This window comes from Vanellus vanellus (genome assembly GCF_965231255.1).
Source record: "Vanellus vanellus genome assembly, chromosome: 11".
In the NCBI taxonomy this organism is placed as follows: Eukaryota; Metazoa; Chordata; class Aves; order Charadriiformes; family Charadriidae; genus Vanellus; species Vanellus vanellus.
In genome coordinates this window covers 20,509,117-20,529,724 of record NC_138916.1, presented here as the reverse complement: position 1 = coordinate 20,529,724, position 20,608 = coordinate 20,509,117, and the positions used below count along the sequence as shown (strand labels likewise).

At 38.5% G+C, this 20,608-nt stretch overlaps 1 protein-coding gene across 2 annotated transcripts in view; it reads left to right on the top strand.

The window, feature by feature from the left end:
- LOC309676447 (protein FAM169B-like) overlaps window positions 1-20,608 on the top strand; it is a 43,921-nt gene that overhangs the window by 11,124 nt on the left and 12,189 nt on the right. The window contains exons 2-5 of one of the 2 annotated variants that reach the window (XM_082488991.1): window positions 2,260-2,393; window positions 5,144-5,243; window positions 12,809-12,894; window positions 14,488-14,662. In XM_082488991.1, coding sequence (XP_082345117.1) covers window positions 2,260-2,393; window positions 5,144-5,243; window positions 12,809-12,894; window positions 14,488-14,662 — 495 coding nt within the window. The remainder of the gene's footprint in view (window positions 1-2,259; window positions 2,394-5,143; window positions 5,244-12,808; window positions 12,895-14,487; window positions 14,663-20,608) is intronic. The other variant, XM_082488992.1, reaches the window with a different exon arrangement.

Below are 20,608 nucleotides of genomic sequence, written 5' to 3'. Positions count from 1 at the left end.
ACCCTTAGCACAACTGACTTTCTGAGGACTCTCCAGGGTACCTGGAGTTAGACTTCTCTGCGTTGTCCCTGAAGGAACCTCACTATCTCTCTCTCCCCCCTGCATTATATAGAGAAGCTGAGACAGATTTGTTTTCTTCCTGAAAAATTTCTGGATTTCCCCTTTATTGGAGTATGTGCTGTTAATACACTTGGGTGTTTTCAGAGTACTGCACTGGAAAGACAAGTTAACTGGAAGCCTGAAAGTGTTTTTTAGCGAAGAAAATTACTTCTGTGGAAAGTGGTATTAATGGAAAGTGGATCAGAAGTTTTCTCTAATGCCTCATTATTTAATCTGTGGCATTATTTCATCCACCAAGTGGTCACTCTTACCTTAGAATACAAGCATATTATGTACCAGAAAGATGGTGTAATTTTGAAGGTACTAGTTGTTTTGTTCAGTGAGGAGAAAATGATTGTGCTTGTTAAGTTGCTTTTGCTTAACAATGGCAGGATAGTAGCCTTGTAAGCAGCATCTCATGAATAGTATTTATTAGCATGGACAATATTTTTCTTTGTGCGAAACTAAAGACTTACGTGCTGCTCTTTTGCAAAGAATTAGTTTACTAGTAAACTTACTTCAGTGAATTACTAACGTTTTTAATAATAATCTTTAGTTTCTTTCCCTTATATGGCTTCTTTGCTTGATGGTGTTACGCAGTACACTGGGGAAGGCTGCTGCAGAAGAAAACTGCCACTGCTAAGTACTGGCTGGGGTTTTATAATGTGACTCAACTTGCCAGTGTTGCAATGCTGTTTTCTCTCCCATTTTGTCACATACAAACATACTATGAAAACCATTTACAGAGTAGCTTCTGTTCAGCATTCTGAATCCATAACTTTGCTGTCAAGCCTCAGGATGTAAGCTAATTGCCTGCAAAGGGCAGGAAAATAGTGTTTAAAGCATTTTAAACAGTGCTGGGTGGTGGTGAATTCTCAGTTGTAGTTTCTTACCCTTTTGCTGAGGAATCAAGATACTGATCACTGCCAGAGGGAGGATGGTGGGACTGTGGGTGAATAGTCTGACCTGGTACTGCAAATCCCATGCTCCTACTGGTACATGGAAAGGTATCATTTTCAATGCGGTACTTTTATGATTCATAGTTTCTGAATCCTAATATAGGCTTAATATAGTTTAATATGGCCCTTGTAAGACTCCTCATTGTCTCAGCCATTTACTTTGCACTTACTATCAGTGCAGTTATTTCACATTAAACTTGGGTCATAGGAGCTGCCATATGAAAGTAAACCGTGATTAAAAATGGAGGATTTAGAACTGAGATTCCAGCTATAGCAGTGTGGTAGATTTTGTCCTCAGTTTGGGGCTTAGAAGAGTTGCAGATGTAGCTTGTTGATTGAAAGCTCCTTAAATTGAAAATATTTCCTTCCTGTGATAGAAGACTGGCAGAATACTATTTGGACTGATGTCTGGACATTTATTCTGATGTTCTTTATCTTGAGCTGGTGGTGAGCCACCAATCAGTATGGTTTCTTATATTAGAAATAGGTTGCTTGGTTCTTCATGAGCACCGAGTTGGACGTTGCATTTAGGTAACAGGCATCAGATGTATGTAATTTTTGCTTGCATGCAGTTAACAAATACCTTGCGTGAGTACCCTTCAGCAATGAGTCACATGGATTAAGTTATGTTGCATAAAAGATGGTGGTTACTATTTTGGGAACTCTTATGTAGGTAAATATTTTAATATTTGACATTATTTTGTTGTTGTGAAAGTGTCCAATTGAAGTTACTCACAAAGAGAAAGAGAAAACTAATGATACACAACAGATTGTGGACTGACCCATAAAGGGGCGGTCTTCCAAGAAAGAGTGGAAGCTTTGGAATTCTTTTCCTGTTATATTTTTGGACAGTACTGAAACTCAGGCTGTGTTTTGAAGACTTTTTTTTACTATTCCAGCTTTGAAGCAATTTACTTACACCTAGAGAGATTTGAGACTATGCTTGTTGAATTCAAAGGAGGCAAATGTGATTTGATGCTGTCATGGTTCTACTTTGTAGAATTGCATGTTGAGAGGTAAATAACATATAGATAGGTTTTACGAGCCGTACTATTTTAGACTAGGATTATACAAGAAGCTCTAATGGGAACAATAAGGGCCCAGCTACACCAAGCAGCTGCTGGGGAAACTGAGGCTTTAAAACTCATGTTTTTAGTTCATTTAAAAAGTAAAAATATTTTGTGTTTTATTTTAACTACAGGTCGCCTTTACTTGGTAGATACACTAGCGGGAGATCCAGAGGTTCTGCAGGTGGATGCTGAAACATGCTATGAAAAACTCTTGAAGAAGTCATCATCCGCTCCTGATGTTTTTTCGATCCCTGGAGAAGAAGAGGTAGTAGGCTGATGTTTTTCATACTGCCAGTTAGATGCTTGCAAACTAGTTTGTTGGTTGTGCTCATAGTCTGTCTGCAGACAGGGGTAAACTGGTGTGGTCAGATTACAAATCTCTTAAAATCAGCAAATTCTGCATTATTTTGAGTAGTTTGCATGCTGCAAATGAGAGATAAGCTTAAACTACAAGTCTAAAACCCTCCGAGTGTGGATGAGGGTTTGAAGTACTTAGCTGAACTTTGCATCTTGACCTGCCTTCTTACAGGACTGAATCAAAAGTGGATTTGGTAGACGTTTATACCACAGTACAGTTCTGTATTCTGCCTCTATGATGCAGTTTACACGGGTATTGTGATATAGTCTCTCTTTTGTTTCCATTCTTTTCAATACTTATATTGATAATTTGGAATATAGGTTCTCCCAAAGCAATTCTGATCAGATATGACTGATAGATGCTATAAATACTGTAGCTGCCAATGCTTTAGGGTCGATTCCTGAGCCACCTGGGGAGTAGATTGGAGGTGACTGAACAGGCCAATTAATAATTCTGACTTCGGTCAACATATGAAACCTTTCATTCTGGGCGTTTCCTAGATCATGTGCTGGACTGTTACTGCACTATCAAACTAGTAAGTGGATGAATTGAAATAAATATTTGGAATGCGGTGGCTTTTTTACAGTTTAGGAAAATAATATGCAGTAGTTTCCAGAAAAATGCTGCTTCGGGTGGGTAGCTTCATCTGTGAGCTATAAATGTAACTAGCTTTAGATGCTCTTTCAATGCCCTCTAGTGGACCATGTGGGGTTAAATACAAACAAACCTGAAAATGTAAAGATCCTCCAGTTCATGGCTTCTCTGTTCTTACGTCAGCCTTTCATGCCTGGTTGTACTTTTAGAGGCTCATTTGCTTTTCCATTAGAAGGGAGGGTAAGCTAAAGTCCCAAGCATGCTGTGTGTATTTCTGCAATATCTAGACATAGTGAGATCAGTTAAAGGTAGACTACTGGCTTTTGATTCAGAACTGTCTTGATTTTGTGGCTTGTCATCAGACCTTAAATATATCACATGACTGATTTGAGTCTCATAGCAACACATTTCTCTTTGCATTCATTTAATTCAGGTCTAATCTAATCTGCAGTCAGACAGCTAGTCAAGGGCATAAGTAATGGTAGTGTTCTTGCTGTATTTTTTTTCCTGATACTCTATAATAAAATAGTTCAATGAATGTTGATAATTTGTAATTAAAAATAAATTTAATGTAACAAGGTAAAGCCCCCATCCCCAGTGAACAGCTGAGCTAACAATCTGTGTTATATACCTACAACCTGAAGGATGAGGGTTTTGGTGTTTGAATAATGACTGCAGTTAGTGGGCTTTTTTTCTCTTCTCTCTGCATCTAAATTAAAGCAGGTTTCAAGTTGATGGACCGCAACCATGAATAATTATTTAGCAAGTGTTAAGTGTCTGTCAGCCTACTTGCTTGGGTCACAGAACTTCTTTTTGGTATGGCATGGTCTTTGGTCAAGCATTCAGTACACAAATAGCAAGGATTATTGCAAGTCAGGATGGAAGTGCATTGGCAGCATTCATACACAGAAAGCTATTCTTGTCTCATGCTGATGTTGTTAGCACCTGTGAAAGTGCACGTTACCTTATAAAACAAAAAACCAATCATAACAGTATAGGAAGTAGTACTGGCTTTTTCATTATAGTAATGCTCCCAGGTGCCATAATGATATCGATGCTGTTATATTTGAAGCAGGCAAAGAACGACTGAATCCTCAGAACATAGTGAGATTTCAGGAAGCTGGAGTCCAGTGTTTACACAGATGATCCCAGGATTCTAGCACTCATAAACTAGTGATCACTGGTTTCAACTTAAAGTTGTTAACTTGAATAATCCATATTCATACTACTCCTTCCATGCACCAAGAAATATTAAATGTATCACGTGACTGATTTGAGTTTCATAGCAAACTGACAAATGGGTGCAATTAGAGAGAGAGGCACACCCACACATACACAATGGACCAGATTTTTGAAAGTACAGTACATACTGTGCTACATTATGCACGCTCTTTGCCTGTACCTAAACTTACATGAGAGCATTTGCAATATTCATATGGAAATCGTCATCTCTATGCATACAGAACTGTTTGAGCACAGTAATTTTGTGTTTATGTGTCACATCATTTAGAAGTTTAGTCTAAGACTGAGAGCTTGAGAGCTGCATTTTGATTTTAGCTTTGCCTTCCACATAACCACCTTGTGCCAATTATCTACCCTCCCTGTGCCTCACAGATAAACTGCCCAGGCACTGCTCTAATGCTTTGATACTCCCTGTACCCTGAGGCTTAATTCATTGTTTGCAAAACACCACAAGTACTCAGCTGGACCATGCTGTAAGAAGTGCAAGTTGTATTTGTTTTTATTTGATGTGTCTGGTCTTTCATAACACCATTTGTCTGCACCTAACTGTGTTCAAAGCCAGGTTATGTACTAATCGTAGTAAGTCAGCATTAAGGTCTCGACTAACTTCGGTAGCTTGATTTCTTTTAAATTAACATTACTTACTGATAATATTGGACTATTATGTGTGTTTCAGTGCCTTGAAGTTCAGGATTGAGAGGGTGTTGTGCTAATCTTATATCATGTGTGTTAGTGAAACATATCCTAAGTGCATCTAATGCATGAAATACTTCTCACGAGCTTTGCAGTACAAAAAGCTACAGGGCTTGTTTGTTTTTTAGGTTAAACTTGAAGATTCCTCTGTGTGTTTTGTCCCTCTCTACCGAAATAATCCTACTTGCAAAATGTTGCTGTTAACTGATCCAAAGGATAAAGAGACAGGTTAGAATTGGTAAAAATATTTTGAAATTTGAGTAGATGTACTTTCTTTACTTTTAAGATGGTCTGCTTGCTTATATATTTAAATATTTTGGGGTTTATTTTGAATACGAAGTGGATTCAGTTTACCTGTCAGGGATTTGTGTTGGTGCGCTACTAATTAGAAGGGAGGATTGACAGTCAGGGCTTTTAAATTCTGTACGTAGGTCTGCTAGTAGCTGAAAAATCATCTTGCGTAAATCTGTTACTCTTTCTGAGTTTGTTCAATATTTTTGTAGTTCAGGATGATGTGAAATTTAATGCATTATAGTTTGAATAGAATTCTGAAATCCTTAAACAAGAGCAAATTGTATTAGGTCTTACTGATGCTTCTTCATATTACTTTATGATATCTTCTTCAGTTCTAGGTTTAATTGCCTCCTATTTCCAGTACTGGTGTGTGAGGGGTAAATTTGGAGTGCAACCATGCTCAATAATTGAGTTAAATCCATTTTATTTGGCAGTTCTCCCAAGATAGTCTTTAAACTCTACCAGCTTTGCCTTGCTTACTGCTAGTAATGCTGTTGTTTCCCTATTACAGCCATGCGTCAGCCTGACAGGGATACACTACAATTGTGTTACACGCAGTAGAAGTCAGCATGTGCTTCCTGGTGTTTCTGTTCCACGAGTCACTGCTTAGAGTATCAACAGGTTATTAAGATGTGATCAATAATTGTATCTAAGTTTTATCTTCCTGCTATCAGGATCGCAGTATCTTCAGACACAGCCTGATTTCTTTATACTTAATCTCTCGGGCAAGTGTCTTTGACTATGGAATGTGAAAAAGTGCAAATGTAAAATAGGTAACAGCTCTTGATACCACTGTCATTAACAGGAAACTTGCAAGTTGCGTAATACCAGAAGCCCAAGTTGCAACCCAGTTAGATTAAATTAGGAGTGTTGGAGCTGTTGTGAAGCAATAGGCTATAGAATTTTTGGAACATCTACAACAACAACATAAACCTATGCATTGACTCATAGTGTCACTTAGGGAATACAGAATACATGAAACCTCTTAGACTTTCAGCCTTCAAATATGGCAGCAAAATAATGGCATCTGTCGTTAAAAGCATGTGTGGTTTTTTTTAAAGGTTAAACTATAAATTATGCCTTAAAGGCTTTATTAGCCAGTATTCTTAATAATACAACAAAGGCAAGGCAAAGTTTAGCACTCTATGTTCAGTTCTAAAGTGTGTCAGGTAATGATCCTAGAACAGGTACTATTAGTGTAACTAAGTGTTCATTGTTCAGTCCAAACCCTGTAACCAGGACATTTCTTCATAAGAACAAAAAACAGATTAAAATCATATGTGGTTAGAGGTGAACTCTGCAAAGTTTTCCAGCTCCTTTTACGTACAATTTCAATTGGACTTTTGCTAATGGGTTGTGATATACAAAGTTGAAGTTAGGAGGCCTTTCCAAGTTAGAAGTGTAGTCAAAAGACTTTCTGGTCTCTCTAAAACTATTGATATAGAATTACTTTCCTGACACTGATTTATATAGTCCATTAATATTTTTCTGAAGAGAGATAGGCACTGGTGTGGTAAAGGAGAGAAGCATCCAAACCGGAGGCCAAACTTGCTCTATGAGTGCAGTTAAGCATATCTACTGACTCATGTTCAAAGGAATGTAGTAGAAAACAGCATTGTTAGTTTAGTCTGCACAAGAGGAATGGGGATCTGTAACAACTACTATGCAAAAATAAAGAATTATTAAATAAACGCAGGTGAAAGCAGTGCATTCAGCACAAATCTTCAGTTAAATCATCTAATAGTAGTAGGAACAACAAGTATTAATTAGATACATGTAGACAAGGAAGAAATTATTTCCCACAGGAACAAGTCAAACAAGTCCACATTGGAGCCTAAATTATATGATAACTGTCTACATTAAAAGCTTAAACCTAGCAGAATAAACACCTTATTATATTATAAACAACAGACTGACGACTGTGACCCCCTTGCAAAACTTTAGTGTGAGTCACCAGCCCATAGTGACAGAAACAGTCTCACGGAGATCAGTAAGTCTAGTTATTTAAGTAAGGCCTACATCATCTGGCTTTTAACATTTCCTTTTAAAAGTATGATTTCAAGCATTTTACTGGAAGTTCTTTGTTTCTGGATTTTGTATGCTATAAACATGTGGCCGGCCTTCCTACACACATCAAATTTGACTGACGTGATTTTTTTATTTAGATGAGTTTTAGTAAATTTTCGTTAGTTCTCTAAAGTCTGCTGGGGTGTGTGTGTATATGTGTGTGCATACCTATACATATTGGTATATACATTTGAGGTATTTTGTCCAAATATTTTTCCCACTGTTTAACAGATTTGGAATTGACTTAAAGCAGCAGATTGTGTTAATGTGGCAACTCCATCTGGATTTGCTTACCTATATGACCTTTTGTTCTGATCAGTGAACAGATCAAATTGTTTCAAAAGCAGTATTTATTAACTCACTGTTATTTAAGGACATTGGTAGAAAGTTAAAACACTAAACAGGTTGAATGATTTTTGTTCCTCCCTTGAGCTTTATGCTTTTCTTTGGAACTCGAGTTTCATCGAGATGGGACAGGTATGCAATCTGGCTGTAGGTCATCTCTTCTTTTTCTCATGTGCTGTCCGGTGCCTCTGCATTTTAGTTCTACTTCACACCAGCAGTGCTCTTAGAAGTAAATTTCCTGGTTGTCCCCACATATTGTGCTTCAGTTCATATAAAGGAGCAGTCTCGGAGTGCATGAACTGGATTACTTTTGGCGAAATGAAATTAGAGGATGCATTCTAGAAGCACACTGATATGCCCCAACCCCTAACGGGCTTTTAGTTTTCAGCACCAGGCTAGAATTGGTGAAAATCAGGTTCTCTGCACCAAATATTTTGCTCTGTGAATTCAGTTTTGTTTGTGTTAGTCTTGCTAATGCATAAACTGATTTTTCCTCTTGCAATTCATTTGATGTTTCTGAAGTTCAGTGGGGGAAAACAGTCAAGCAGTCAAGGATGTCCTAAGATACACTGGGGTAGAGGTGCTTTACTGAGAAGCAATTGGAAACAGGGTAGAAGATGCTGCTAGTAAGTGTGTAGGGCATGTGTAGTTGTGTACTTCTCAGGTTCTGGTGTGGATAGTGAAGCAACAAGAAGCGTTAGAATGCTCATTGCTTGGTTCTGATGCAGCTCACGTGATGCTCTGAGACCATATCATATTGCTCCTAAGAGCCACAACCTTCCCCTGCTCTGGTGGTTCTACTGATTGGTGACGACTGCCTTTTCATTTTAGTTCTGTTCTCCAGCTCTATCCCTAACACCATCAGTACCTTCAGCTTCACTCCAACATTTCAACCTTTGCTCCTGGTGGCTTCCCAACACCCTTCACCCCCTAAAATTAACTTTGTACAAAGCCTTGACAATTGCTTGGGTTAACCACTACCTGGGCAGTACCTTACTCTCAATGAGTAAGCTGTATACCTTGTATGTCTTATGTTCATATGTGATGGGATTTCCCCTTTCAGCTTCATTTGCGTTTACATCTATAATGGTGAAGTATTGCATAGATAAAATGCTGTGTATAATACTTATGAAATTATATCCACTGTAATATAAGTATTTTCCCACATTTCCCAAAGAAAATATTGTCAATCTAATAATTTGTGTTTGAAATTCTAACAATTTAGACTCTGGAAAAATTTAGCAGCCTAGCTACAAGTTTGCCTGTGAAGAGCTTTAACGTTTCGTGGCATTTAATTCTTGAACATAGGTTAAAGGGGGGTTGATTCCAACACTAAGATTTATATCTTATCATCTTAATCACATGGGTTCTCCAGAAGTGATGCGTACCTTGTGGTCTGAAATGACCTGGATATTTCAAAGAGAAAATGGATATGGTAGCTTTTCCATAGGATTTGGTCTTGGTTGGGAGCATTTTTAATCTATTTTTGATGGGCTGAGTGTTCTGTTATGTTAGTATGTCTGTACAGATATTTTTATGAGAATGTGAATTGTGTTCTAAGGGCTTACAGAGCATAGCATGGGTGATTAACATCTTTATAACACTAAATAAACATACCCTATTGTGGCATTTTCTGTATGCTGTATATAATAATTTACAATAAGTGTTAGGTGCTATGGAACATTTATCACAGGACATTTGCAACAAATCACTGGGTAAAACTCAAATTGTAGAAGAAAATGTAATTGGTTGCAGGAAAGATATCTATCTTAGATACTTGAATGGCTGCCATTACTGGAGCATCTGCATGCCTCCCAAGCTTTAATGTATTTATTTCAGCAAGACTCTTAGGAGAGAGAGAGAGAAATGCTCTTATTCCATTTTAAAGATAGGGAACTGGGGGACACAGCTATTCAGGGTATGTCAACGTTGCAGAACACAGTTTAATGTCGGATCTCTGAGATTGCTCCATTATCATGGCTGACCTAGGGTCAGTTGCATAGAACTACTTGTTGGGGTAATTTACTATTCTCCTTCCAAGGTGGAAATTTGGCAAAAGCAGCCTCTGTAAGTGTGCCATCAATCTGAAATACTGCCAAAATTAAGGTAAAGATAACTTCATCTAAGGTAAAGAACTGGTACATTCTGTATTTATTAAACAAATTCAAATCACATCTCTTGTATATAGCATTGCCTTTAATTTAGATGGTGACCGAGGGATGTGTTTCAGCAATTCAGATGAAGGCTGGGAAAAAGAAGTACCAAGTTGGATATTGCTTTAATTTTTCTGCTTAACTCTGTGTGTAGAATCCTGAAGTGCACATTTCATTCAAATAGTTGCACACCTTTGTGGGAACATTTGGCCAGCATATCCTAGAAAGTAAAAATATGATCCAGACCTGGGTTGGGAAGGGTTCCATGTTTGCCTAGCAAAAGGAGACATTTCATAATCACAATTGCATTATGCTAAGTGCCTAATTCAACTCAGTGTTTTTCAGTACCATATTCCAGACACCCGTAGTGGTATGGAATCGTGTGCTTCACAGGCTCTCAGCTTCTTGCAACACTCTGAATATGTTTGTCTGACTGCAAGTGATCGAAGTACTGAGTTTAGCAAGCTAGTGCTTATAGGGCAAGCCACCCAACTGAGCATGTATATGCTCCATTAATTGTGAACTGAAAAGTATTTGGCTTAATACATTTCACCTAGTCTTGCATTTGCAAGATCAAGCGTATCAAGTCTTGCAATTGCAAGATCATTTTAATCATGTACATCATGATTCAGAGGGTTCAGGTGATGTGTGTAACCTACTGCTGGCATTAACCTGATCTCTTATGATCAGGTGAACATAACTGAATGTCTTGGAAAGAACAACAAGGCAGGGAGAGTGAAGGAATACATGGTCCCACAAAGCATGTTTGCATTTGAAATAGTGTTCCTCAAAGTTGATTATAAAATGAAAATGAGAATATGGGGAAGCATGGATGGATTTAACTGTGGACCAGATGTTGGCTTGAAAAATTATAACAAAAAGCAAAGTACATATGTTTGTGTGAAATCTGGAGAAATGTTTTTCCTTCAAGGCAGGCATCCATATAGATAAGGTTGCTCAAGTAATGTGATGTGACAGTTGCTATGTCAACTAGTGTTCCCTTCCACACATTTAAATTATTGAATAGCACAGTAAATGTTCTATAAAAGTAGCTCCTTAGACCATGGTTATGCATCTTCCTATTTTCCTCAAAGATTTTAAAAACTTTTCTGACCATTACTATGTGCGTTGTGTGTATCTGAACTATGTGCCAAACCTCTCTGCAGCTCCCATTAAGTCAACATTTGGTCCATTATGTCCCCTTTGACTCAGCTCCCTTTGTAGCTGCATGTTTCATGGATGTGTAATGGAGCAGTGGCTGCTTGCATTTGAAAGCAGAGTGAAGGGATTGAGGGAACAGATTGAATGCATCACAGAAAGAGTATGAAAATCCCATGCAAGTAAGTGCATAACATTTAATGAATTGAATCTGGTCTTATAAACAAGGATCTGCCCTTGCGTGCAATACTTTCTTCATTGTTAACCCAGTACACAAAGTGTAATGCTTTTTGACACATGCTTTAATAATTTATTTGAAATATAAGTTAGCTAAGTGGCATCTCCAGCCGTAAAGCCAGGGGGAGCTGGTAGAGGCTGAAGCAAAAAGGGAAACTAACCTGTGCCCATCAGCGACATTTGTATAACCTGAGGCTAAAACAGGTAAATGATGAATCCTGTTAAAGCCATTTCACTTCCTCGTGTGTGAATTTGTCTCTAACTCGTAGGTGATTTTTAACTTTCTTATGTTTGTCCCTAGTTGGGTAGCTTAGAAAACCAGTAGACAGTGCACTCTCTTAGGACTCGAGGTGTGAACTCCATGCTGTACTTTGCAACATATTTCCTATATTAAATTTTATATTTTTGTCTAAAAATGGGGATGCTTGCTGCCCTATTTGAAAATAGTAAAGATATCGGTGTTCTTGAGCACTCCTGAAATTGTGGCTGTGTACTTTCGTGAGGTGGATGTCACAGCTGTATGGATAATAGAAGTTCTTTTTGCTGAAATATTTGCAGCTTGATGTGTTTGTGGTCATAAGTGATCAAATTTCTGTGTTTATTCTAAAACCTAATCTAAACCCTTAAAATCTATTCTATATCCTTTGAAATGACCCTGTGTTAAGACTTATTTCTGAACAGGGCTAGGGAGCAATTTCAGTGTCACTGCTGCTGCTTCAGTCTTTCTCTTACAAATGTAGTGGCAGGCAATGAATTCTGTAGGTGACCATGTAGGGGTAGGGTTTAAGTACTTGTTTCTGCATATGTGAAAAATTCAGGAAGGATGGGAAGAAGTGGGGTGCAAGTTTTGCATAGCACCTACACAAAGACCTGACTTACGTGTAGGTTGATCATACACTTTTGCTTCAGGGCAAAGTGTATCTTAAGTATGCGTGCATATGTCTGTCTTTTGTTGATAGAAACCTCTCCGTATGCACTTGAACTTCCGTGAATAGCCGTCCATGCAGAGATTTAGGAGTCTGTACTGTAAAGACATAGATACATAGAAATTCAATCACATAGGCAGCCAAAAAGCTATTTGATAAAGTGCATTTGAAAACTTTTGTGTTTGACTTGCTTGGGTGCAAATTCGGGCACGTATGCATGTGGACAGGGGAAAGTCTGGAATAAACTTCAAAAATGTAACCTTTAGCTAGGTAGCAATCTTTGTGCCATGTGCCACTCAAGTTTACTGTGCTACTGAGCAGATATTATGCAGGAAGTGCTTTATTCATATGGCACACAGGTTGTCACACCAAAGTCACATCAAATTCCTGAGAAAAATTACCTTCACTTGATGCCTCATGTGGTACTGAAAATTGGATATCAAGGGACACGGAAGTTAAATTGGAATACTATCATTGTTCTGCTGTCTCACAGCAGATCAAACTGGAGTCAGCAGGAGGGAACAGTAGATCTGAGGCTGCTTGTGGAAAGGTTCGGAACCAACTTTGTATTTATTTGCAAGTAATATGGTCCCCTGTCTTTTTCTTTTTGTAGTTTTGGCAGTTTATTTGAACCGGTGTTGGTGGCCTGTTGAAGATGTAGTAAAGACAGCTGATCCTTCTAGAGATGGGCTAATTTTGGTAAGGATGCTATTTTAAACAGTTGCCCTTAACCTGGAACTTTCCAGCTAGAACAATCGTGTAATTGTCTCTGGTCTCCTATAGCTCATGCTTTATATAACCTGTGGGATCTGGGCTATGTGGCTCACAAAGTACTTCACATGTCTCCTGCTGCCCAGTGACATGCACATTAACCCCCTCTAAACAGTTTTGTACATGCAGGTCATAATTCATCTGTGGGATTTATCGGGTTTTGGTTTTAGTTTACCTCCACTGCCTACTAAAGAAATAATCAGATAAACCCAATTACTGCATTAGCAAGAACTCTTCACTTTATAGTGTTGCTTGACTGACTGTCTGATGGGAGGTGTTACTAACCTTTGGAACAATATCTTACCTAGCTAGTCATGATTTTTTTTTACTTGAATAATGTTTATATTGTGTTCATTTTATGAAATGCTTGTTATTTAATAGCTTCAATACCGGAAATTCTTTTTCCAAATAAATTGCCATACAACTACTTTTTTGTAATTTCAGAGATTTGGGTAACCTGTAGTCTGTTTTCAACTAAGAAGTCAAAGGCATACTGCATGTGAGCTTTGCGTTGCCGTGAGGCTATTAAGTCAGTTCTGTTTCCTACCCAACCCTCTGTGTCCAGCTTTGGTCCTCAATGATTCTGTTCCTTTATCATCTTTCACTAATATCTGCCATACATAGAGTTTAGTTATTGACTGAATTAAGTAGGCTTTTTGTGGGTAACTGAACTGGAGGGATTTTGAAATACAAATCCTTGCAAGATAGAACTTGGAGCAGAAACACAGACTTTCAGGCATTCAAGCACCTGCTCTATCAGCAGAGAATGAAAAAGTACCTGAAAATAGAAAACTTGCCCCTTCTAGCTCATTGCTATGAGGTAAGTTGTTGTGATTTGTGGAAACTCATTTTCTTTTTCAGCATTCATATAAAGCTTGTCGGCACTGCTTTTTACCTTGATGACCAATATGATCTTGTTCCTTTATATTTTTCCATCCCCCTGTCCTATTGGTTGTCTAGTAAGAACCAAGGCATAAAAACTAAATGTTACACCTAGGTTATAAGCTGTTTGGGACGTACTGTGTTTATTCTCTGTTTTGTATAGTGTCTGCCTCAATAAGGTCCTGGCCCACTGGAGGTCTTTGATGCTGTGGCAAGACAGGTAATAAGGGAGAGGTGGCCAGGATAACACAGTGAATCCTGTCTTTATTTCACTTTTGGGTAGGATTAGATTGCCTTGATCCTGTTTCCAAATCTGTGACTAGTTCGTTGTGACTAAAATCAAGATACTTCTTTTCTTGCTGCTTTAGAATTCCTCTCTGTGACAACAGGAGATATGTCAAGCTTTATAAATTGTTACTTAATTATTCTATGCCCTCTGGATAGAGGGTGGAACACTGGGAAAAAACTGTTTTTGTTATTCTATCTGAACCAATTCATGAGGTATTTTCCCCAAATTAAGTGTACATGTTTCTTGACCTCCTCCTCCCCAGCCTTTTTTAATTTTGAAGCCTTTTATGAAATGCAAAATACTATTCTCTGCTTCATTTTTCTTTGGTCTGTTTTTGTTTGTTCTCTAAGGTCCAGACATTTGGAGAAAGGATTGTCCTCTTTGTTCTGAACTACATTATTTTTGGAATGCTGGAAAGGAGTTCAGCTAATGATGCCATCTTTCTACCTCACTCTGCCACCGAGTGTGCCAAGATACTCTGGAGAAATGGCGAGGCTGTTGCCTTTTACTCGGTCAAGATGAAAGGTAAGGTCATTTTAGAGACACATTTCCATTGGTTCCTAATAGCTAGAAACGTAATCCTTTTGTTTACCTTTCCGTATAAATAATCCTGGCTCTTATTTACATTTTTATATCAAATCTCTCTCAGAATGAATCTGGGGAACAAACCTTCCCAGAATTTGGAAGCCATCCATATTACTTTCATTTAAACATGATGGCTCCGAACTCTATTCTCAGTTACACTGAGTGATCTGAGGTACTGGCTTATTCCAATAAAATATGCTTTAATGCAGCCAAGTAGAATGTCATACATCTAGGAACAAAGAATGCAGGGCCTTCCCACAGAATGGAGGACTACATCCTGGAAAGAATGATATCTGATAAAAGGAGTGCAGTGGAAGTTCACAGTGGAAAACCAGTGTATCAAGGAGTGGCTGGTGGTGAGAAGTGGCAATACCCTTGGATGCATAAGGAGCAGTGGCTGGGTTGTGTAGAGGAAGGTGGATGCACTAGATCAGTCCTGGAATGCTTTGTGCAGTTTAAAGGATGATGACTAATTGATTTCATCATTAATTGATTAACTAGCATAGAAAAGAAACAATGCATTTGATTCTTTAGGGCTACTTGCACCCGTATAAGCTTTAGTGAAGGCTTTTTGTTAAATGGAGAGTTTGTATTAATGCAGGTACATTGCTGTTAAATCGTCTAGAGTGGAAAAGGCTTCATTAGAGTAACTCCAGGTATGCAGTTGACTACGTACCCCCATGTAGGAGCTGGTTACCACTCTGTGTTAAGATTCATGGGTGTCATCTTGACACCAGCAGCTTAAATGTAGAGAAGTTGGTATCTTTTGAGGTAAATGTATTGATCAAGTCAGCAATCAGTAGCCATCTGTCCAAAAGGGGAGAATAAGAAACAGCTTGAGAGCTGCACAGATACTGATTGCTTTGGGTTCCAGAGGACAGTCTGAAGGTGCCTTCTGTGATAGAATCTCAAAGGCCAGCGACAATAAGAGATGGTCTGCTCTTCTGCTGCCTTGGGATGTGCAAAATCCTTATTCGCCCTGAGGTGCAGCTTGTACACCACTGTGCTGGTACAGTGTTACTGTACTATCAATGATGAATCAAGTCTCAGCCTATGATAAACGAATCTTGTATATATCTATGAATATGTTGATGAACTGGTTTGTAATTGGCAAACACTTCAATTGCCATAGTACATTTTCCTTTAAGTCCATAAATATTTCTGAGCAAAGCTTTTGGAAAGAAACACTTGTACGGGCTGTAATGATTCATGCTTCAGTAAAATAAATTTGCACAGTAGTCTGTTATGGGTGGAGTATTAGCCAAGTTGAAACTGTTTCTGAGTAAGTTGAGAGTCACAGTTTGGTTTTAAACCAGGTCCACATAAAATACAAATTCTTCAAGTCCAGCTTTGTCAGCATCTGTCTTTTGTTGCCAGTGTTTTTTTTATTCTGGGCAGCTATATTTGTTAGTTTTTGGCCTGTGTCACAAATTACTGCAGTCTTTTGCCAAAGCCTTTTCGGGAAGCTTGAAACTGATTGTTTTTGCTCCCTTTTGATATTTGCTGTATGCATTTAGAAAATAATTCCTCTTTCTGAAGTTCTGTGATTTCAATTTCATACCAGCCATGCTCTGGCTGATCCTATTCTCTCTACTTTCTGGATGAATCATGGATTTATCCCATGGATTTATCAGGCCCAACACAGGCTAAGATAAATATCTTCTCTTAGAAGTTGTATTTCACATGGTTGTTTTAGATTTTTTTTAAAACTTTTTTTCATCATAATGTAAGTTCTTTTTCCTTTTACTATCCTGGGCAGGACACATAGTAGGGGCAGCTTTAAATACAGGACTTTATACTGTGCTGGACTTCTGTTACAGCTTCTGGTCCTAGGAAGAAATAATTCTCCTCTGTGCCCACCAGCTGATTCTGATTCCCTTTACTTCCATGCTCTGCAATTACTTGGCCATTCTTTATAGTTTTATTTTCTTCACTAGGTAATTGAGACTCTCATGCTGATGTTGTATTCAACTGTATTTCTCATCTGTGAATTTTCCATTACCTACAGTATGACAAAAACACGCTTCAGTGGAGCCAAATAAGTCAGAACAGATCTGTGGAACGTGGCTATTTCAAACATAAGTCATCTGGGTGAATCATAGAAACGGTGACCAAGGAGGAGAGACTCTGTTCTGTCTTTGCTACAGATTTAGTGTGCTGTTATGCAAACTAAATTTTCAATGGACTTCAGTGATTTCAATTAACTATCTTGGCAATATTGTAAAGTCATTTCCATTTGCCATTTCCTAGGTGGCCTGTACAAAGTGAACTTGGTAGTTTTGGTCCAGTTCCACACATCCATCCATCTTATGAACATCCTTAACTGGATCTCTTTTGGTAGTCTGGCTAAAGAGGGACAGATGGTCTTGAGCACCCACCTTGCTCAGAGACTCATAACTGCAAGTCAAGGTTTTGAGACAATTTGGCAACTACTGACACTGGCCATCCTCCTGCACCTGTTGTGTAGATAAACAGAAGACTCGTTCTTCAAGGCTATCACTTTTCGTAAGCATTAGACACCTTTATTAAAACAAAATTTATTCATGACTACACAGATCATCACCCTAGCCTCTCTGGTATGTGCCTATTCCTGTCCGATGACAGGCATGCAGCATTTACCACTGGGTATACTAAAGATTGATGAGATGTACTGAGCCACTAATGAGGCTGATAAGACACTTTGTCACGTGCCAAGATAAATGTCTCCAATTTTATCTATGTCAGCAGCTTCCATATTAGACAGCTGAGGAGTTAGACCTCATTGAATGTAGCTACTTAAAGGTACAACAGGAAATGACAGTTCCCTGTCCCTGTCCCTTTCTTTGCAGACAGGAGCCTGAAAATGAAATATTTTGCAGAAAGGATTCATATAGATACTTTGGCTTAGAGATCTGGTTTATATTCAAAGCAAAGCAACCCTGGCCCAGTCTCTGCTTTTTGCTACCCCAGAGCCTTAGAGATGGTCTTTGGAAGTGGCTACCCAAGCTAAAATCCATTTCACACCTTTCTTCGTACAAGCCTGCATAAATTTCTTTCAATACTTTGGTGGCCAAGGTGGTATTCTCTAGAAATAGATCCCTAAAAAGATAACAGGATTTTATTTTTCACTGATTACATACATTTTTTTTAGAAAAAAAATTAAATCAGAATTGAAGTTAACCTGACAGATAATTAGGTGAAATCTTGTTGGATAATTGCTTTTCTCTACCTCTGTTTTCTAGCAATAATATTTTTAATGTGCATTTCTGAGGCAGACTGAAGGTTCTGGCCGTAATAAAAATTAAATGACTACATACCAGTCAAAACATGAATTCATTTAATTTTATTGAAGCCAGAACCTTTGTTCCCCTTCTCCCATAGAAACTCACACAATGGGTTGACCTTGGGTTCTATTCAGCAGAAATATTCCCCACCCTTTACACAAGCACTCAGCCTGCTTAAGGCCTGTCCAAACATGTGTGTGCCAAGCCAACTTGTTCAGCAGGGAAATAGTCAGTATGCACAACCTTGTTTTGTTTGCGTCTGTTGGATGTGGGGACTGAGTTGTTTTTTTTTCTGGTTTGTGGCTCTTTGGGAATGCTAATGGCTGTCTGCTTTCCTGCCCTTGTAATATCTGTTTACCATTTTGCTGGCTCATAAGTTGGTCATTTGGCACTGGTGACCTAACCAAACAGATCAAAGGCTTTCAAAGGGCAGACTGAATACTTCCATGTCCATCGCCAGTGCTCTTATTTTCCCTGTCTCTTCCCTCACCTCAAAACATAGTCTGTTTGTGTGTTTCAACAATGAAATAAACCTCTGAACCAAATGTGTAAGAGCCTAGTGGTCACCTCTGGGCCACCATTAGTTTACAGTAACCTCTTTGGTATTGGATGGGAACTAGAGACAAAGTGCCCTTTGTTCCAAAGGTTGGTTTGTTTGTTTATTTTATTTCAAATGGCTGTGGGCTATGACTCTTCTAATATGTTTCCCAGGGACAAGGTGAAGAATGGCTTCATGGTTTCTTTATTTACACTGCCTTTAGACATTACAAGTTTTTGTCATCTTCTCAACGCAAAATTAGGAGCACAGACATAAATCACTCAGCTCCTGGGATTGCTGCACAGCAGTCTCATCAGAATTTATAGGAGACAGACTATATGAGATAATAATAAACTTGTAAGGACACTTGCAACATGCAGGAGTTCTTAAAGCTATTGACTTCATGAGGAAAAGTTTATCCCTTTCTTAGAATGTATGATGCAACACTGCTGGAATCCAACATCTCTGTTGGGCTGGCAGCTAACAATGGGACTGGGGATATACTCAATTTTTTGGCTCCTAAAGAAAAGAGTAACTACCCATCATGTGTTACAAATATTGAAAGGTTATAAGCACCACAACAAACCATCTTTTTCCAACAATGTGCTTGAACATGTGTTTGAAGTTAAGCATGCACTTTGATTAAGCAGGGGTGGACCAGCCCTGGATGTGAATTGAGTGGTTATGTAGCTACATACTCTTGTATAGCTGAGTATGTGTGATGTGGATTCTTGCTAAATGGAAAGCTACAGCCTTGACAAATCAGGGTCTAGAATTATAGTCATGTATGCTTTGCTGAATTGGCATCCTAGAAAAGTGAGTAATCAAAGTCAGGCCTGGTGACTACCAGCAAAAGGTACTAGACACCAACTCAAGGAACAGAAGTAGACCTCAGTTTAAGATAGCTATGGGGATGTGATAAAGAAAAAATGGATTTATTAGGTAAAAGTCTTATACTGGAATTTAGCAACAGCCATTCAATAGGAGACCTGTGAAATAGGTCTTAGTGAAAGGATGAGAGTTTCATGTCTCAAGATACTGAAAACTAGACAGAGTGGTACGCTAGTAAGCAGTAAGAAAGAAAACTGAGAAGGTCTTGGTGACATTTAAGCAACAAAATAAGAAAATGTAATCTTTTTCTGTTAGAAAGGCCTGGATATCCATTTCTGTTTAAACTGCCATGTACCCAGATAGAAGCAGCATTAAATCTTTATAAATATTTTCTAAAAATAAAAATAAATCAGATGTTTCTATGGTGACTTATCCTATGTGTAGTTAGTTGGTGAGCTGATGTTGGTCATTCATTTCAGGGTTGAATGCTTATGCTGTCAAATAGTTTGAAGTTCTGTTTTTATGGTATTCTGCACTGAGTGGAAGTTGTACAGTGAATTGTTAATGAACCTCCTGCAATAGGACCATAAGTTGTTTAGGATGAACGTTAAAATTTTGGACGCTGAATATCTGTTCTTAATCAACTTTCTCTTGACTCCAGTTTAAGTTTGCCATACATGATTGCAATATAAATCCCTTGGTTCTAATTTTTTTTGACAGTTTTCACTGACAACTGAGTTTTAATAGTTTGGAGGCTTATATTTGAATCTGTATTTTGTGCACATGTAGAGCATTATATCATGTCCCCATGATTTCAGGTGACTGTCGTAATGAGTTTGTTAGCAAGGACCATCTGTCCTGCTACTGGTGGGGATAGTGTTAATTTTCACAAGGAGCTGGGACGGGACACAGCTGGGATGGCTGATCCAAACTAGCCCAAGGGGTGTTCAATACTCAGTATATAGCTGGGGGAGCTGGCTGAGGTGGGGGCAGGAATTGCAGCTTGGGAGTGGGCTGGGTTTTCCAGGTTCTGGTCAGAGTGGTTGTATGTTAATTGTGTTTTGTATATTCTGTTATCAGTCTTACTGTTGTTGTTTTTCTCTTTCCTTTGCTGTTCTGTTAAGCTGCCTTTATCTCAACCCATGAGTTCTGCCTTTTTCTTCCAATTCTCCCCCCTTCCCACCAGAGAGGGGTGTGTGAGCAAACAACCATGTGGTTCTTTGTTGCTGGCTGGAGCAAAACCACAAGAGTCCT